The 14,712-nt window shown below is 47.6% G+C and overlaps 1 protein-coding gene across 2 annotated transcripts in view; it reads left to right on the top strand.

Annotated features, from left to right (window-relative positions):
* The first annotated feature begins 1,445 nt into the window (after positions 1-1,445).
* The window catches only part of LOC144169245 (uncharacterized), a 41,648-nt gene continuing 28,381 nt past the window's right edge, over positions 1,446-14,712 (top strand). Inside the window, exons 1-2 of one of the 2 annotated variants that reach the window (XM_077698303.1) lie at positions 1,446-1,484; positions 1,544-1,644. In XM_077698303.1, coding sequence (XP_077554429.1) covers positions 1,472-1,484; positions 1,544-1,644 — 114 coding nt within the window. In that variant the 5' untranslated portion in view covers positions 1,446-1,471. The other variant, XM_077698302.1, reaches the window with a different exon arrangement.

The following is a 14,712-nucleotide window of genomic DNA, read 5'->3' as shown; positions in this document are numbered from 1 at the left end:
TGTAGTCGCGCCCCCAGACACACCCGATTCGTTCGACTGTAACAAGTAGAAAGGAAAAGAAACTGTGGCTGACTGATTGAACGCTCGTGTAAGGTGCGTTCGGCTAACGTTTTTGCTTTCCTTATGTTTGTGAGGAACAGCAACGTTTCACTTTGTGTTTTGTGTAAAAATGTGTTGATCATTTCGCGGTCGCATTTCCTATTTGTCGTCCTTGTTCTCTAGCCGGAGCATTACTTCTAGATTTGTTCTTGTATTACATATCCAGTTACTTTCCTTTTATACTCCTTTTAAAATTTAATTCCTCCCATGTTGCTTTTCCTCTTCGTTAGTTTAGCACTTCATTGTGCGTTTTGCTTTCCTCGTGCGGTTTGATTTGATGATGCACTCCTCATTTTGTGTTTGAGTGCACGGGCACTGCAATAACTTTGTTTTGGTGCCGGTAGTAATTCAAGTATCCGACAAAGCATTTTATGCGGGGTAGTAGAGATGGCAGCGGGATGATTCCCGAAGGTGATGTCTTGCTTCACCTAGTGGTTGACGGCCAATAAGGTTGTGTGTTTTGTTCAAATTGCCTCCATCGGTAGCAAAGTCGAAATCAAATCAAAGCGCAAAAAAGAGTGTGGTTTCAATAGGTGAACATTCGAAGAGTTGAATCAGTCTCCCACTGCAGGCCTGAATCCTTTTTTCTATGATGAAAAACTTCCGAAGAAAAAAAAAAAAGACCCTTGAACCCGCCGCGGTGGCTCAGTGGTTAAGGCGTTGCGCTGCTGAGCACGAGTTCGCGGGTTCGATTCCCGGCCGCCGCGGCCGCTTTTCTGATGGAGGCGAAAAGCAAAAACGCCCGTGTGTTCGAGATTTCGGCGCACGATAAAGATCCACAGGTGGCCAAAATTAATCCGGAGCCCTCCACTACGGCGCGCCTCATCGCCTCCATCGCGTTGGCGCGTTAAACCCTACAATCAATCAATCAAAAGACCCATGAAAATTATTGTAAAAAGAAATCCGCATAAAAAACAAATATTTCATTCTTTTCCGATTATATTATTGACATACTCGTTGTTCATAATTCTTATGCTTGTTTCTCACACTATTCCCTTGTTTCCGCTCATTCCAAATTTAATATCGTAGAATATATCTTTCGTGTACACACGTCTGCCTTCTTGTGCGCTGTTCTTCAAAGAAATCTAAAAATTTTTGATAAATCAATTCAATATAGCCAGCAATCAAACAGTTGAGCTGTTATTCACACAATACACAAATGTAGTAAAACACAGACAACGAAAAGGTGATTGTTGTTCAAAAAAATTCACTCCGCATTTCGAACTATCCCGTCACTATCATTCCTTTTCCCTTTTCGCAACATCTGTTCGGAGTGCTGCATGGCAACATGTGCACAGTTTTCAACCCAATTACTTTGTGACAGGCAGTTAGACTTACCTCCAAACACATAACTGTAGTAGGAAACCCGGAAATGCAATTGCAGGGTAAGAGCCGCCTTAGTGCTACGTGGGACGGCGTAGTGATAACATGGGTTTTCTTGCAGTCGTCATTCTGGTGAGCTTTTACGGATTATCAGTAACCGTTCCTTACGTTTCGACTGAAGAGAAGCTCGAGCTACCACAAGACGTAATCGATTCCTTCAAGGTAAGCAACAAGATTCGAAGCGGTTTAATAAACGCTTAATGCGCCGGTTGTAGAGCGTCGTACGGTGGTCACACTGGGAGCAGACGTCGATTTGCTTGTGGTGCAGGAGCGTTCAACCGCATGTTCCCGTAACGCACGTAGATCGGAACCTTCGTACCTTCGAAGGCGATCACCAGGATCCTGGTCTTGCCAATTCGGTTCGCATGCAACGCTTGCGGATTGTGCTTGCACACCACTAGTTCTCGAAATAATTGGGCGGTGTCTTCTAGCGCGATGCCCCATATCACTCCTTTACTGTTCCGTGGGGCGCCGATTCGTAAGTGCAATGTCGATGCGTTCTACCATGGCGTACTTGTTGGCGTCCTCCCAATTCAAGGTACTCACGATGAATATCTTCTGCTGATGTGTTGGACAAAAAAGTAGTGCGTTTACACTCTGTGAAGAAGGATCACCTGCAAAGCTGGATGCAGTCCACGGAGTGCACAGCTATTGGCTCACGCCGGCGTTCGAAGCGGGCAGTTAGCTGTTCATCCGGGAGGGATTCACCGCTACTGCACGAGCTGATATTGAAGCGGTAACGGCGGTGCTAGCAGCTTTCCATTGTTTTTGACCCCATCCGTGGTTTTGTTCGGGCCAACGCTTCGATTCTTGCTCTTCTTTCTCCATACGAACGGCATGCATCCGTCCCAAGAAGATTTAATATCTGGAAGCCCTTCACCTCTATTCTCGCGTACAAACATGTGGCTGTTCGTTTTCCTTCCCCCTGGTATGCATCCTACGGTCTGTGTAAGAAGTCTGTGTAACACACCAACCCACACACGAACCACTTGATTGAGGAGGGCAGCCGACATCCACATTGAAACATGTAATTTCGAAATTTAAATACAAGCACAACCGGCATTTCATCGGTACCAGGATAAAACCTAGGTGTGTGCGCACGTCCTTCTTTTCCACATGCAAACCTTGCACTCATACACCGGCCAGCGGTGATGGCGCGCACTGAGGCGTGAAAGACACCGGCGAAAATGCCGCTCGGAAGACCTTCGCAGCTGAGAAAGAAAAATGGGATCAAGCCGGAGCTCGAACTGGGAAAGTTTCTCTTCTACATGGAGGGATTCGCAGCTACTTGGCCAAGTGAATTTGTGTGGAAACCGTGACGGCGGGTTTCGGGCGTTTTAGGGGGCCAGCCCTTTGCACCCGTTACGTGGGCTTCGCGGGAGTGGCGTGTGTTTATGTCCGCGTAACTGAGTGAACGAACGCTGCAGCGACGAAAGAAAGAAAACGGAGAGGAGCATCTAGCAAAGGGTGACGACGAGTGCGACACGTCAGGCTACGCTGTCATCTCACTCACTACATTTCCCTCACTAATGTTTCATGTATCGCCACCAAGGTGCGCCCTCCCCTGTCACTGTCCTCAGACGCTGTTCCATTCTCCACAAATCCAACCCAGGTAACGTTTGCCCGGGAGGTTCAAACACGATACGCAACGGCATGCTCGCCGCTCCCTTGTGCTTGGCTAATCAGAACCACGTGAAATTCGCGTGGGAGGTTCAAGCACGATTTGCAACGTGCTGGCCGGTCCGGCGACACACTGCGAGGTAGCAGCAGAGTAGCGCACGCCGCCGTACGTTCGCTAATCACGCGAACACTTCCTGAGATGTAGCAGAAATGCGCCGTGACCAACAAAACTGCAGCTCGCGCTGCGCAAAAATTTTACATTTGGGAGTAAAGCAATCCTCAGTGCATTTTTTTACGCTCATCTGTGCTTCTGTTTATTTTTCGCAATCATCTGGTAAACGCAGTACCGCCGCTAGGTGCTGACTGCGCAACATGCCAAAGAGGTATTGATGGAGGTGAGGGGGAAAATAGTTGTGAAAGAGGTGTCAGCGGTGGTGAGGAGGAGCCCCGGAGCGGCACCAAGTTTATTCGTTGACACCGGAATAAAAACAGGGGAGGGGGGGTTAAGCGTATACTGCTTTGCAGTAATAATGTATTCCCTTCCTGCAATTGGGTCGACTTGCGGCGCTGCCGTAATGGCTTAGATGATTTTGTCCTGGGGTACAGTCGGGGACTTAATTTTGCAGACCACGCGAGCGCGTGGCAAAAGCCGCCGATGCGCGCCCTGGAGGCCTGGCGCCTGTTGTCGAGATCGGCACGGCGCGCATGCGCGTCCTGTTTTACTCGCAGGCACGCCGATTTTCTCGCTTCCTGCAGCGGTGCTGCAATGTTCACTCAAGCACCGCATAGCGACGCCTTTGGAGCATTGATTTCTTCCTGATGGCACATTTGGGGCCTAACGTGACGATTGCGAGGGCTTTCGGGCAAGTGTTCCACGTGTCCTCATAAACACTCGCACGTAATGTTTTTTTTGTTTATTTTGTGCTTTATCGTTTATAGACGATGAAACTAGAGGCTTGCGAACGGCTTCCCAGAATGAAGCGCGTACGAAGCACAGTCTCGCGATACCGCGCTACCGACGACGAAATGTCAGCTATATGAATAGTGAACCTTTATTCACCTTGTTTATTGTGAAATTTGGCCACCGAACATATATTCCGCATCGCTCTCCGCTGCCCTTAAAGTATGCGATTTGCAAGTTGTATAGGAAAAATCCTCTGTTTTATTTTTAATGTATATTTCCTTACTTAAAAATGGTTGAAAGACATACCCATATGGCTTGTCTGTTCGTTCTGCGTGTCCGCATTATTCAAAATGGCACCTCGGGTTCCCATCGAAGAACGCCATAACATTATTCGCTACTTTTCGCCATAATATTATTCGCTATTTAAGGCCTTCCGAATGTTTTTGTCAGTAATGAACGGGTGTTTAACCACTGAAAAACCACCAGCTTCTCCTCCTGTTTCGTTGTCCAGTTTTGCCTTCCCCTCCGCTGGGCATCTGCAATTGCTGTTCTTTTCTGATGTAGGCGAAAAGCGAAAATGCTCGAGTGTGTTCGGGATTTAGGCGCATGTTACACATTCCCTGGTAATCAAAATTAATCCGGAGCGTCCAACTACGGCGCGCCTTATGGGCTGCGTAGCATCGGGGAGCTGAAACCTCATAATATCAATGCAAGCCGACCTTGAAGAATTGCTCCGGCCTTGGAGCAATTCATCCCCGTAGGCATAAACTCCTCAGCTAACAGCATCTATTGGCCTATTAGTAAACCGGCAAATGACCCTTTGAAAAACAGCTTCTCAAAAGTAGCGAATTTTACGGCATTCAAAGGGAGCCCGAGGTGCCATTTTTACGAATGCGACGGGCAGAGCGAACAGGCTATTTATGTGAGTACGTATTTCTATCGTTTTTAAGTAATGAAGTAGGCACCAAAAACGCCGAAATAATTTTTTTATAAACTTGCAAATCGCCTACTTTATCGGCAGCGGAGAGCGAAATGGAATATATGTTCAGTTGCCAAATTACACAATAAACAAGGTGAATAAAGGTTCGCTATTCCTATAGCTGGCATTTTGTCGTCGGTAGCGCGGTACCGTGAGACTGCGCTTCGTACGCGCTTCATTCGGGGACGCCGTTCGCAAGCCGCCAGTCTCATCGTCTATAAACGATGAGACTCACGATAAAGCACAAAACAAACAAATAAACATTACGCGAAAGTGTTTATCAGGACACGAGGAAAACTTGAGCCAAAGCCCTCGCAATCGTCACGTTAGGCTCCAAATGTGCCATCGGGAAGAAAAGAATGCTACAAATGCTACAAAGGCGTCGCTATGCGGTGCTTGAGTGACCATTGCAGCATCGCTGCAGGAAGCGAGAAAATCGGCGTGCCTGCGAGTAAAACAAGACGCGCATGCGCGCCGCGCTGGTCTCGGCAACAGGCGCCGGGACTCCAGAGCGCGCATCGGTGGCTTTTGCCACGCGCTCGCGTGGTCTGCAAAATTAAGTCCCCGACTGTACATCGCTCACTCGGAGCCCGCCGCGTGGCCGCTTTACAATCTTCCTGTCTTCGCACGGAGGTCTAAGATTAGCGTGCTCTTGAGCAGCTCTCTCTCGTTTTCTCTCTTTGTCCTATGCTATAGGCGCTTGCCGGTGGCACCATCGAGTTAATCGCCACGCCTGTTTCAGACGTCAGCGGCGGCTTCGGGGCTATCTTGGATTGCGTGGCTTCTGAGCGGTAGGCTTAGCTTCCCGACGCCGTTTTGCTTGAACTTCTCGCCGGCGGCTTTCCACCCCAATGCCCTAGTGCCCTGATCCGGCGAAATTCCTTTGCCATCCACCTCAATTTTCATAGCGGTCGACGTATTTGGTCCGTCTCCGCTTGCCTAATTAGCGATTTCTCGATAATTAGCTGCGGCTCGATGCTACCCTAGGCTAGGCCTACTGGTTCCTCCGGCTGAGGCCGGTGAGCGATCTTCGTGGGTCACAATATTGTATTTTTATTAATTTATTAATTTGTATGTTTATTTATTTATTCAGATACCTACATCACCCTCGTGTGCATTAGTGTAGGGGGAGGGGAAGAAAAATGGAAATACAAATGTACAAATACACTTGTCATACAAACCAAACAGATTGCTTCTCCTTAAACAATAGTTATGCATCAAAGCAGTGGAATTACGGATGCAATGTTAAAAAAACATAACTTCAAAATATGAATATAAAGAGAAAAAATTCATATCAAGGCAACAAGCACCTTAGCCGGGTTAACAAGGTCTAGGCCCATCAAACAAAACGGTGGGATATTACGTAAGCATATGATTTTGCAAACGCTTATAAAACAAGAAGGGGGAGCGCAGTCAATTTCTTTCGTCAAAGTGTTCCAGTCATGCATTATTCTATGAAAGAAGGTCTGCCTAAATGGGGTAGTCCCGGATATAAACTCACGAATCCTCAAACAGTGATCAGTGCTAGGGGCCACGTACTTTGGTTGTTTTAAATACGTTTCCTTGTTTATCCTTCTTTATGAGCGGAATATATAAAAAAAACAACGAGAGTCAGAGGTATTTCCGTCTTTTTGCGAGTAGAGGCCATTCAATCTTCTGCGAATGTCGGCTAATGCTTTAGAGAAATCGTAGTCGCCTGTTACGAAGTCGCGCGAGCCTCTATTCTTTCCAGTGCCTCAACGTTTGTCTTTGTGAATTGGTCCCAGACACTACAACCACATTCCCAAAAAAGAGCGCACAATTGGACTATACAAAGTCTCCATGACCTTATTCGGAACTTACCTAAAATTGGGCTTTAAGAAATTAAAGACACGGCTCGCTTTTATTGTTAAAATAAGGACGTGATGGTTCCAGGAAAGGTTGCTGCAGAAAAGGATTCCGAGGTATTTAAACTCTGGCTGCCGGCAAACATGCTGCGCCCATGTAGTAGGCAACAAGTAGCGGGTGCCGTTTATTACTGAACGTTACCAGATTACATTCAGTCAGATTGAGCGTCATCCCCCATGTCTGGGCCAAAGAAAAAACAGAGTTAAGATCAGGTTGCAACAACTCAGCGTCTGCTAAGTTGGTACATCACGATAGGTGCAGTTGTCATCAGCGTACAATCTAGTACGACTAGAAATGCAGTAAACAATACCATTATAAATATTAAAAAAAGAAGTTTGCCTAAAACGGATTCATGCGGGACACCGGACAACACCGAAATAGTTGAAGAACTTACGCCTTCAACCACACACACTGTTTTCTCTCAAAAAGATAGGCATCCAGCCACTTCAACAGTTCACTCGGCATGTTAAGAACAGATAGCTTGCGCTGTAACAAAGAAAGTGGAACAGAACCCATTGTTTTGCGAAAATCTAGAAATATACAATCGACCTGAGTGCCTCGTTAATGTGAGTTGCGATGTCATGTCCAAATTCAATCAGCTGAAAGTCGCACGAGAACCCCGCCCTAAAACCATGTTGCATTGGGGAGTAGAAATTATCGCTTTGAATTATTCATTAGATGTGTATAAATTATTTGTTTAAGTTCTTTACAGCAAACGCTTGTCAGCGAGGTAGGCTTATAGGCACGTTGCGCTGCTGCTTGCCTCGCAAGAAGCAGCGCCGTTTTATATATCCTGTTGGGTGGGGGGGGGTGGGGCATTTCTGCTGTGAAAGATGCCACGCATATCAGGGGTCGCTTCGTAGCTTTCATATTTCATCAGTGTCGGCACTCTGTCCCAGACACCAACAGCCGGGACCATCACTAGTCGCGCACGGGCGCCCACACGAAGAAGGCATCTAACGTAACGTCATGGTAACAAGGCCGAGAAAGAACGAACAGCTTTAGTGGCGCAGGCGAAAATACTTCACTCGCTGCTATTCTAGCCGACCTGCCAGATTGCGGATAATACAAATGGAAGGGAGGAACCGATGCATTCATCATGGTCGTATTTATTTACACCGTGTCTCAGTGTCAACCCCATAAATTGTTGGCACGGCATGCTGCAGGCATTAGGTGATAACGGGTCGAGGAATCGCCACTTCTTTACCGATGTCCTAGCGTGCGCTGCAGACAACTTTAGTAGGAAAAGTGCTGTGCTCACCGCGGCCTCTGTGCGGTGCAGCGTGCCTATAGTTAAAAAACTTTCTTTTGTCACCGCTTTTAGATACTCCATTTACAGTTGCACTCTTCCAGTCACACGGCTGAACACCCAGTAGCAGGGACGTTTGGAAAATGAGGGTTAGAAATGGGGCTATGGACACTGCACAGTGCTTTAAGATAAAGCTTGAAATGCCGTCTGGGCGAGAAGCTGACCGCACGTCCAATTTTTGTAAGTGAGGCATGATGCCGTGTTGGGATATTACTATGTCTGGCATTTGCGTATACCCGGTCAAATTTTGCGCGTAGTATTGGAGTAAGCTTGCCTATTAAACACGGATTGGAAGTACACGTTAAAGCTTTCGGCTTTGCCCTTTGTGTTTCCTACGTATGTAATGCCACCCATGACGCCAGAAATACTATCATTAGGTTTATTTTTCCTTTTGGCATATTTCCACATGACTTCAGGGTTGGTTTTTAGTCTTTCGCTCAGAGGCCCTACGTAAGTTTTATGCGCTTTGCGCATTTATTTGATGACTACTTCGCCCATCTTTTTTATTTTAGGTCGGAGCTCGGGCTGGGGCAAAAACAATACTTTTTAAACAGCCCATTCTTTCTGTGATCAAAGAACGAAGTACCCTGCTGAGCAACGATTTATTAGTGCGGCGCTTCGCTGACGTAATGCTTGAAGGAATGAATGCTTGCGTCAGGGACAGGAATTTTGTTTTAAACAAACTCCACTGTTCGTTCATGCCAAAAGATAAACTATGCAGCTGACATCCAGGAAAAAATGCGTCTAGTGCGCGCGACAGTGAGCTGTTGTTGCCTTCTGTCACAAGAGATTTCGTTGCTCTGTGGGCCAGTTGTGCTTGACAGAGCAGTGTACGCTTGCGATAACAACGTCATGATCGCTCATACCATGAATTGTGCGCACACATTACACAAGGTCAGGGCCATTGAAAAACAATAGATCTAGCAAAGTTGGGCTGCTAGCACCGATTCTAGTGGGCATTTCTACGAGGTGTAATAACAAATGCGTATTGATAAATTCGTGAAACGCTGAGTACACGACAAATAAATTGCGCAGTATCGGACTGGTGGACTGTCATTCTACAATGGGCAAATTAAAGATTCCACCCAAAATTCCATAACTTTCTTGCAAGTTAATAACGTGTCACTCAGCTGGAACAGAGGTTACGCTGCAGGGGGAATCTGTTAATGCAGATGTTTGCGTTTGCTGTGCGCCACCACGGACCCCGAGCACCCACGTGCAGACGTGCGTGGCAGTGCCGTGTGCGGGGAAAAGAGGATCCTTGTGGTTGAACGCACGATGAGTGCGCAGACCTTTAAGGCCCCTTGGTGAAGGCAACACTCCCCTTTGACCTCCGCTTCTCGTAGACGGTACCTCGGGGTTGACCCGCCCGGCAGGAATCCGCGGTAGCCTTTTCCAGTCCTGCCCTCCATCTTTCATTTTCCTGTCTTCTTTCTAACAACTTTCCTTTCATCTCATTGCTCCAAAGCTTCCGTTTTTCTTGGCGGCTAGGGTTAGCCTTATGTGGCGAACGACCCTGAGTTCAGCCATATTTGGTTATATTCGTGGTGTACCACTGGCGAAGGCAGGAATTGTCGTACGTTTCTGCCCCGTCCCCTTGTTGGGCTCCATCGTGGGCGGCTGGCACCCTAGCCGAACAGATGTTTCATTTTATGGCTTCTTTTTTCGATGAACAGATCCCTCTCCTAAACTAGGAGCACCGATGCAACCACAAAAGGTTTTGCGGAAAATGTCAACTTTCAACACTTGAATTTGGTGCACAGTAACGACCCCGACAAAACTGCCCAACTTGTCTCACCATTTGTAGTTGCAAAAACGCTAACAGCCACAATTGGTGAAGGCATCTCATCAGAAGCTAGCCAACGGAGACATCCTCCTATGCCTTAATCTACAAAAATTAGTGTGATAAACTGCCACAGCTAACGTCTTTTGGGGAGATCTCTGTAACTGTCAGCGAGCACCGATCACTAAATACAATCCACGTAGTCATCTCAGATGACGACCTAAAGTTCTTGTCCGAGGAGGAGCTTCTAGAAGGGCTGAAAGAACAAAATGACACAAATGTCTAGAGAATCAATATCAAACTGGAGAACAAAGAAATGGTGACTAAGCATATCGTCCTCACCTTCTCATCAAGCATCCTTCCAGAATCTGTAGACGTGGGTTACAAAAAGATGAAACTTAGACCATACATACCAAACCCACACCGATGCTACAATTGCCCACGCTACGGTCACGGCCCTATGAGCTGTCGGGGCAGGGAGACATGCGCCAAATATGCCTCTAACGAACTTGCCGACAACTGCGAATCTGCACAACAACTCGGTGTGAACTGCAAGGGTAACCAAGCATCATACTACCGTGCTTACCTAGCATGGAACAATGAAAAAGAAATAATCACACCCCAGGTGACGGAGAACCTAAAATTTCACGACGCGAGGAGGCGACTCTCACCGGCGCATACGCGATCCTTCTCCGTTGTGGTGCAAAAGGGCACAGCATCACAGCGGTTTTCGGCACCTGCTGAGGCCACACAAAGTGAGATTCCAGCAAGGCCCTACTCGGTTGACTACTCGGGAAATCTTTGTCACTGCATGACCCTCCTGTATACATGAACAAAGTGAAAGTTGGATTCATTCTCCTGTGAATACGATTAGCGAAAGTACCAAAGAAATGCATAACGTCATTACGGACTCACAAAAGGCATTATGCAGTTTTCTGGAGGCAGAATACCAAGCGCTTAGGTGGTATATTCCCATGTATAATGCAGAAAGCTAACAAAAGTGACCTGTATAGTCGCATCCAATGGTCTGAAAACCAACGATGCACTGTTCAAGAGTCACACGAACTCACTACCGTGCTCATGAAAACCACCACCACACTGCCCTCTTCCAAAAACGTGGAGGACGAATCCTCATCCTATGCCTCCAACAACGAGGTCTGAATTGCGAAGAACCACAAACTCTGTCGACTAAAAACAACTAGCGTTATCTGACAATCGATGTGCAGTAAGCTGTTCGGTATAAACATCAGATATTAACTTAGAACTGTCCTAAATAGACAAACATTCAACCTCTTGCGCCAAACCTACTCATGCCCAAGGGTATGGCCTGGGGACAGCAACTGAAACATAACATATTCCCCTTATTCGAAGCATGGGATCCTGATGTGACCCGCTGGTTGCCTCAAAATTAGCGGTAGGTGATTGAGAGGTCAAGGGAAGGAGCTGCTGCATCTGGTGCGGTAGACTCAGGTTCCAGCTTTCAGCTCCCTGCCATCTCTTTAAAGGGACACTGAAGTGATATGTAAACATTGCGGGATTACTAGCGCAAATTGTAGTCCGGAGTCCCCAGGCCATGTTTCGACCACTCTAGGCGCGTTTACGCGATTTTATTTAGTAGAAAAACTAATTCGAAAACGCTGTCCTCCTCTCTTTACGCTCGCCCATTTTCTGTGGCGTTTTCGTGTGACGTCAGGAGGGGATGAGCTGGCAACTGGCTGCGCAACGGCTGCGCTACTGCACGGCTCCCCGGCCGACAGAGTCAGTCGGCCCAGCGTTTCGTCCACCGGCCGCCGGCGGGTCGTCGCAATCAAGGAGGTTAAAAAAAATTGCTTGGTCGCAATTCGTTCGCTTAGTTGAAACGAAGCTAGGACACGTTTGTGAATGGAAGAATGTGCCTTTCTTTACTTGGTTTGTTTGTACACTGTATCTAGCTCCAAGTCAAGGTCGCTTCACACAAGCGCTGCACATGCGACGCTTCGCTGACTGGTACGCCAGTACGAAAATATAAGGCCTCTTGAAGGCGGGAGAAGAGTCAGCGAAGTCAATATAGGTACTAAGCAAATAAAATCAACTGATATTTTTACCGTACAGCGTAAAACTATGGCGCGGGAAGCACTTTTTTGCGCTGGGCGAACAAGCACAGCGGTCAGCAGCACGACTACGCATCTGCGAACGCTTTTCCGTCTACGAAATGCAATTGCTAGACGTGAGCTACTGTGGAAACTCGGGCGACGCTTACTGCACGATCGCAGTACAACAAATAGTCACCTAAGCGGCTTGAAATGCCAAAAATAAATAAAAGTGTAAACCTGTTGTACAATATATACCCTATATTAGCAGGGCAATCGCGTCCCGCTCCGTGGCCTAGCGGTCTGGGGCGCTCGGAATTCGCCGCAAATGTTTTGCGAGTCACGAGTTCGAATCCCAGCGGGTACGTGCTTTTTTTTTTTTTTGTAAGTTAACCTTTTTGTTTTCCGCCTATGTTTTCTATATTGAGTTCACCTTTTTTGGGGCCGCAACGTTCATGGCTACACGAACTAGTTCACAAAACGCGCGCAGGCTGGCACTGGCGCGCTAGCGAGTTCTCGTTGGCGTGCTGTTGCCATAAGCACCGACTGCTTGCAGGCAGTGTGCACAGGCCAGAATGAACAGACCCTTGGCCTGGTGCGAACACGCTTTTTACGATACAGGCATGAGGGAGGCAAGCTCCAAATATGGGGGAAAAAAGCGCATGACATTTGGGCGTCTGCGGGTACGCGGAGGGCGTTCATGCACTGCGTAGGTCTCGGCTAGTGAATGCTACGACTACAAGCCGTCCTGGGAGGCTTATCTTGTGCATTTTACAGCCGACAACATGGCAGAAGCGCGGTACGATGATTACTGAGATATTGAGAATGCCCATCCAACAAAGCCATTGGTTATGTTTTACAGAACCGAAACCGAAACTTGTGTGATTGCTAACCTTGGGCATCGTCCAATCACGGCGCCCCTCCTCTCAACGTCACAGCCTTAGTTGGTGGGGCCGCCGCAAACCGCGCATGGTAGTTTTTCTTCTTTCGCGCTTTGTAAAATAATTACCGATTTGTCGACCGGATAAACGATGAAAAGTGTGCTAATTTGAGCCAGTCTAAGCAGTGCAAGCAAAAACGGGAGCTTGACAAATTCACTTCAGTGTCCCTTTAAACACTTTTCGTAAACCACCACAATATCTTCCTGAACACAGATCTTCTCTCTCTCTCTTTTTATAAACAGTGAAATTGTTCAGCCAGGTCTAGACATCACGGAATAAACATTTTGATACAGTGCCACTCACCCATTGCTTAAACTGACAGACACCTCGCATTTGGGAGCTTTCACGCTCACATTTTAAGCCACAGAAGGATAGAGAGCCTTTGCCCCTGCGGGGACCAGGGATTAAAAAACATGGTTGTTAGTCTTTGTGTTTTCGATAAGCTTACGTGCTCGTGAAGCTTAGATCGGAAATGCAGAAGCTACGTACGGAAACGCTTGCGGGAGTCGAAGTATCGCTATCGTGCCCTACGTCTTAGGATGATAACGTAGATGTCCCTGGAACTTTTTTGCGCTTCTTTTCACCTGCACCCTTACCAAATCATCGAGTTTTATTTGTTACTTTCGCACATTTAGTCGTGGTTCGCGTGCCGCCGGATTGTGCCACAGGAAGGCTATCAAGGAGTTCCCGCACTGATCAGTTTTTCGAATTTTTTTTTTTTTTGTGTAGGTGTCGACGTTTCGTTGCATAAAATTTGAAAGTCTTACGATGCTTTTTGGGTCAAGCAAGGTTCTTGGAGCCCAAACCGAAGTTACGCGACTCAAATAGCCCGAGTGTTTTCCTTTACACCAGGTTGCACTTTGCTTTCGCTGCCCTTTTACGGCAGGGGTCTTCGGTGCGGTCGGCACCAGGCTTTTTTCATTTGCACATAGACAAAGCAGTACCCTCATTGTTGTGCCACATATATTTTGTATAAACTTTCCGCGTAAACCACACAAACAAGCATGGCCGTTGGCAGGATTCCGCCTTGAATGGGGCAAATCCATTCTATCCAGGCAGAAGAATGAGAGAGTGAGGGGGCTGTGCAATTGTGCTGGGCTGCCTCGCGAAAGTGGCGGCACCAAGTGCCCCATTTGCGCCCTGCTCGCCTTCCGACGCCCATGCTGACGAGCACACGCAAATATACAACCGCACCCACATACACGCAGGCACGCATATTCACGAACACCCGCTCACATGTATGCAGAACACGGTATACTCTAGTCACAGAAACACTTAGGCTTTCTGCTGCCAAGGTGCATCCGTTCTTACTTATGTTTTATTCAAACAAAGTTTGAATTGCCTAACAGGTGCCGTCGGTGGCGTCGGCCGAAAAGAATTGCCTCCTCCTTACGCTACCCTCTCCCCCTCCTTGCTCGCAGCTTTCGTTTCCGCTCCCGCAATAGACGAATGTCGGCGCACGAATTGGAGGCGCTCCCTGATTCTGGAGAGGAGTCGTCAATCTCAAGTCAAGTCAAGTCGTCAAGTGGCGCGGCGGATCACGCCATACTCCTACAGTCGGGGGAGTTTTTTGCATGCTTCGCTGGGCAGTCAGTTAATCGCCGGCCGCGTAAAACCCAGAATACATGGCGCAAACTTTCACTACGAAGTTCTCGCGGCGGAAAATCTACCGCGGCAGAACGCCGTATGTTCGTCGTGCTGCACTACATGGACAGAAGACACGTCGTCCGCCGCCGCG

This window comes from Haemaphysalis longicornis, unplaced genomic scaffold (assembly GCF_048455015.1).
Source record: "Haemaphysalis longicornis isolate Haplotype H1 unplaced genomic scaffold, Haemaphysalis longicornis Haplotype H1 scaffold_2, whole genome shotgun sequence".
Taxonomy (NCBI): domain Eukaryota; kingdom Metazoa; phylum Arthropoda; class Arachnida; order Ixodida; family Ixodidae; genus Haemaphysalis; species Haemaphysalis longicornis.
This window is presented reverse-complemented; position numbering and strand designations above follow the sequence as displayed.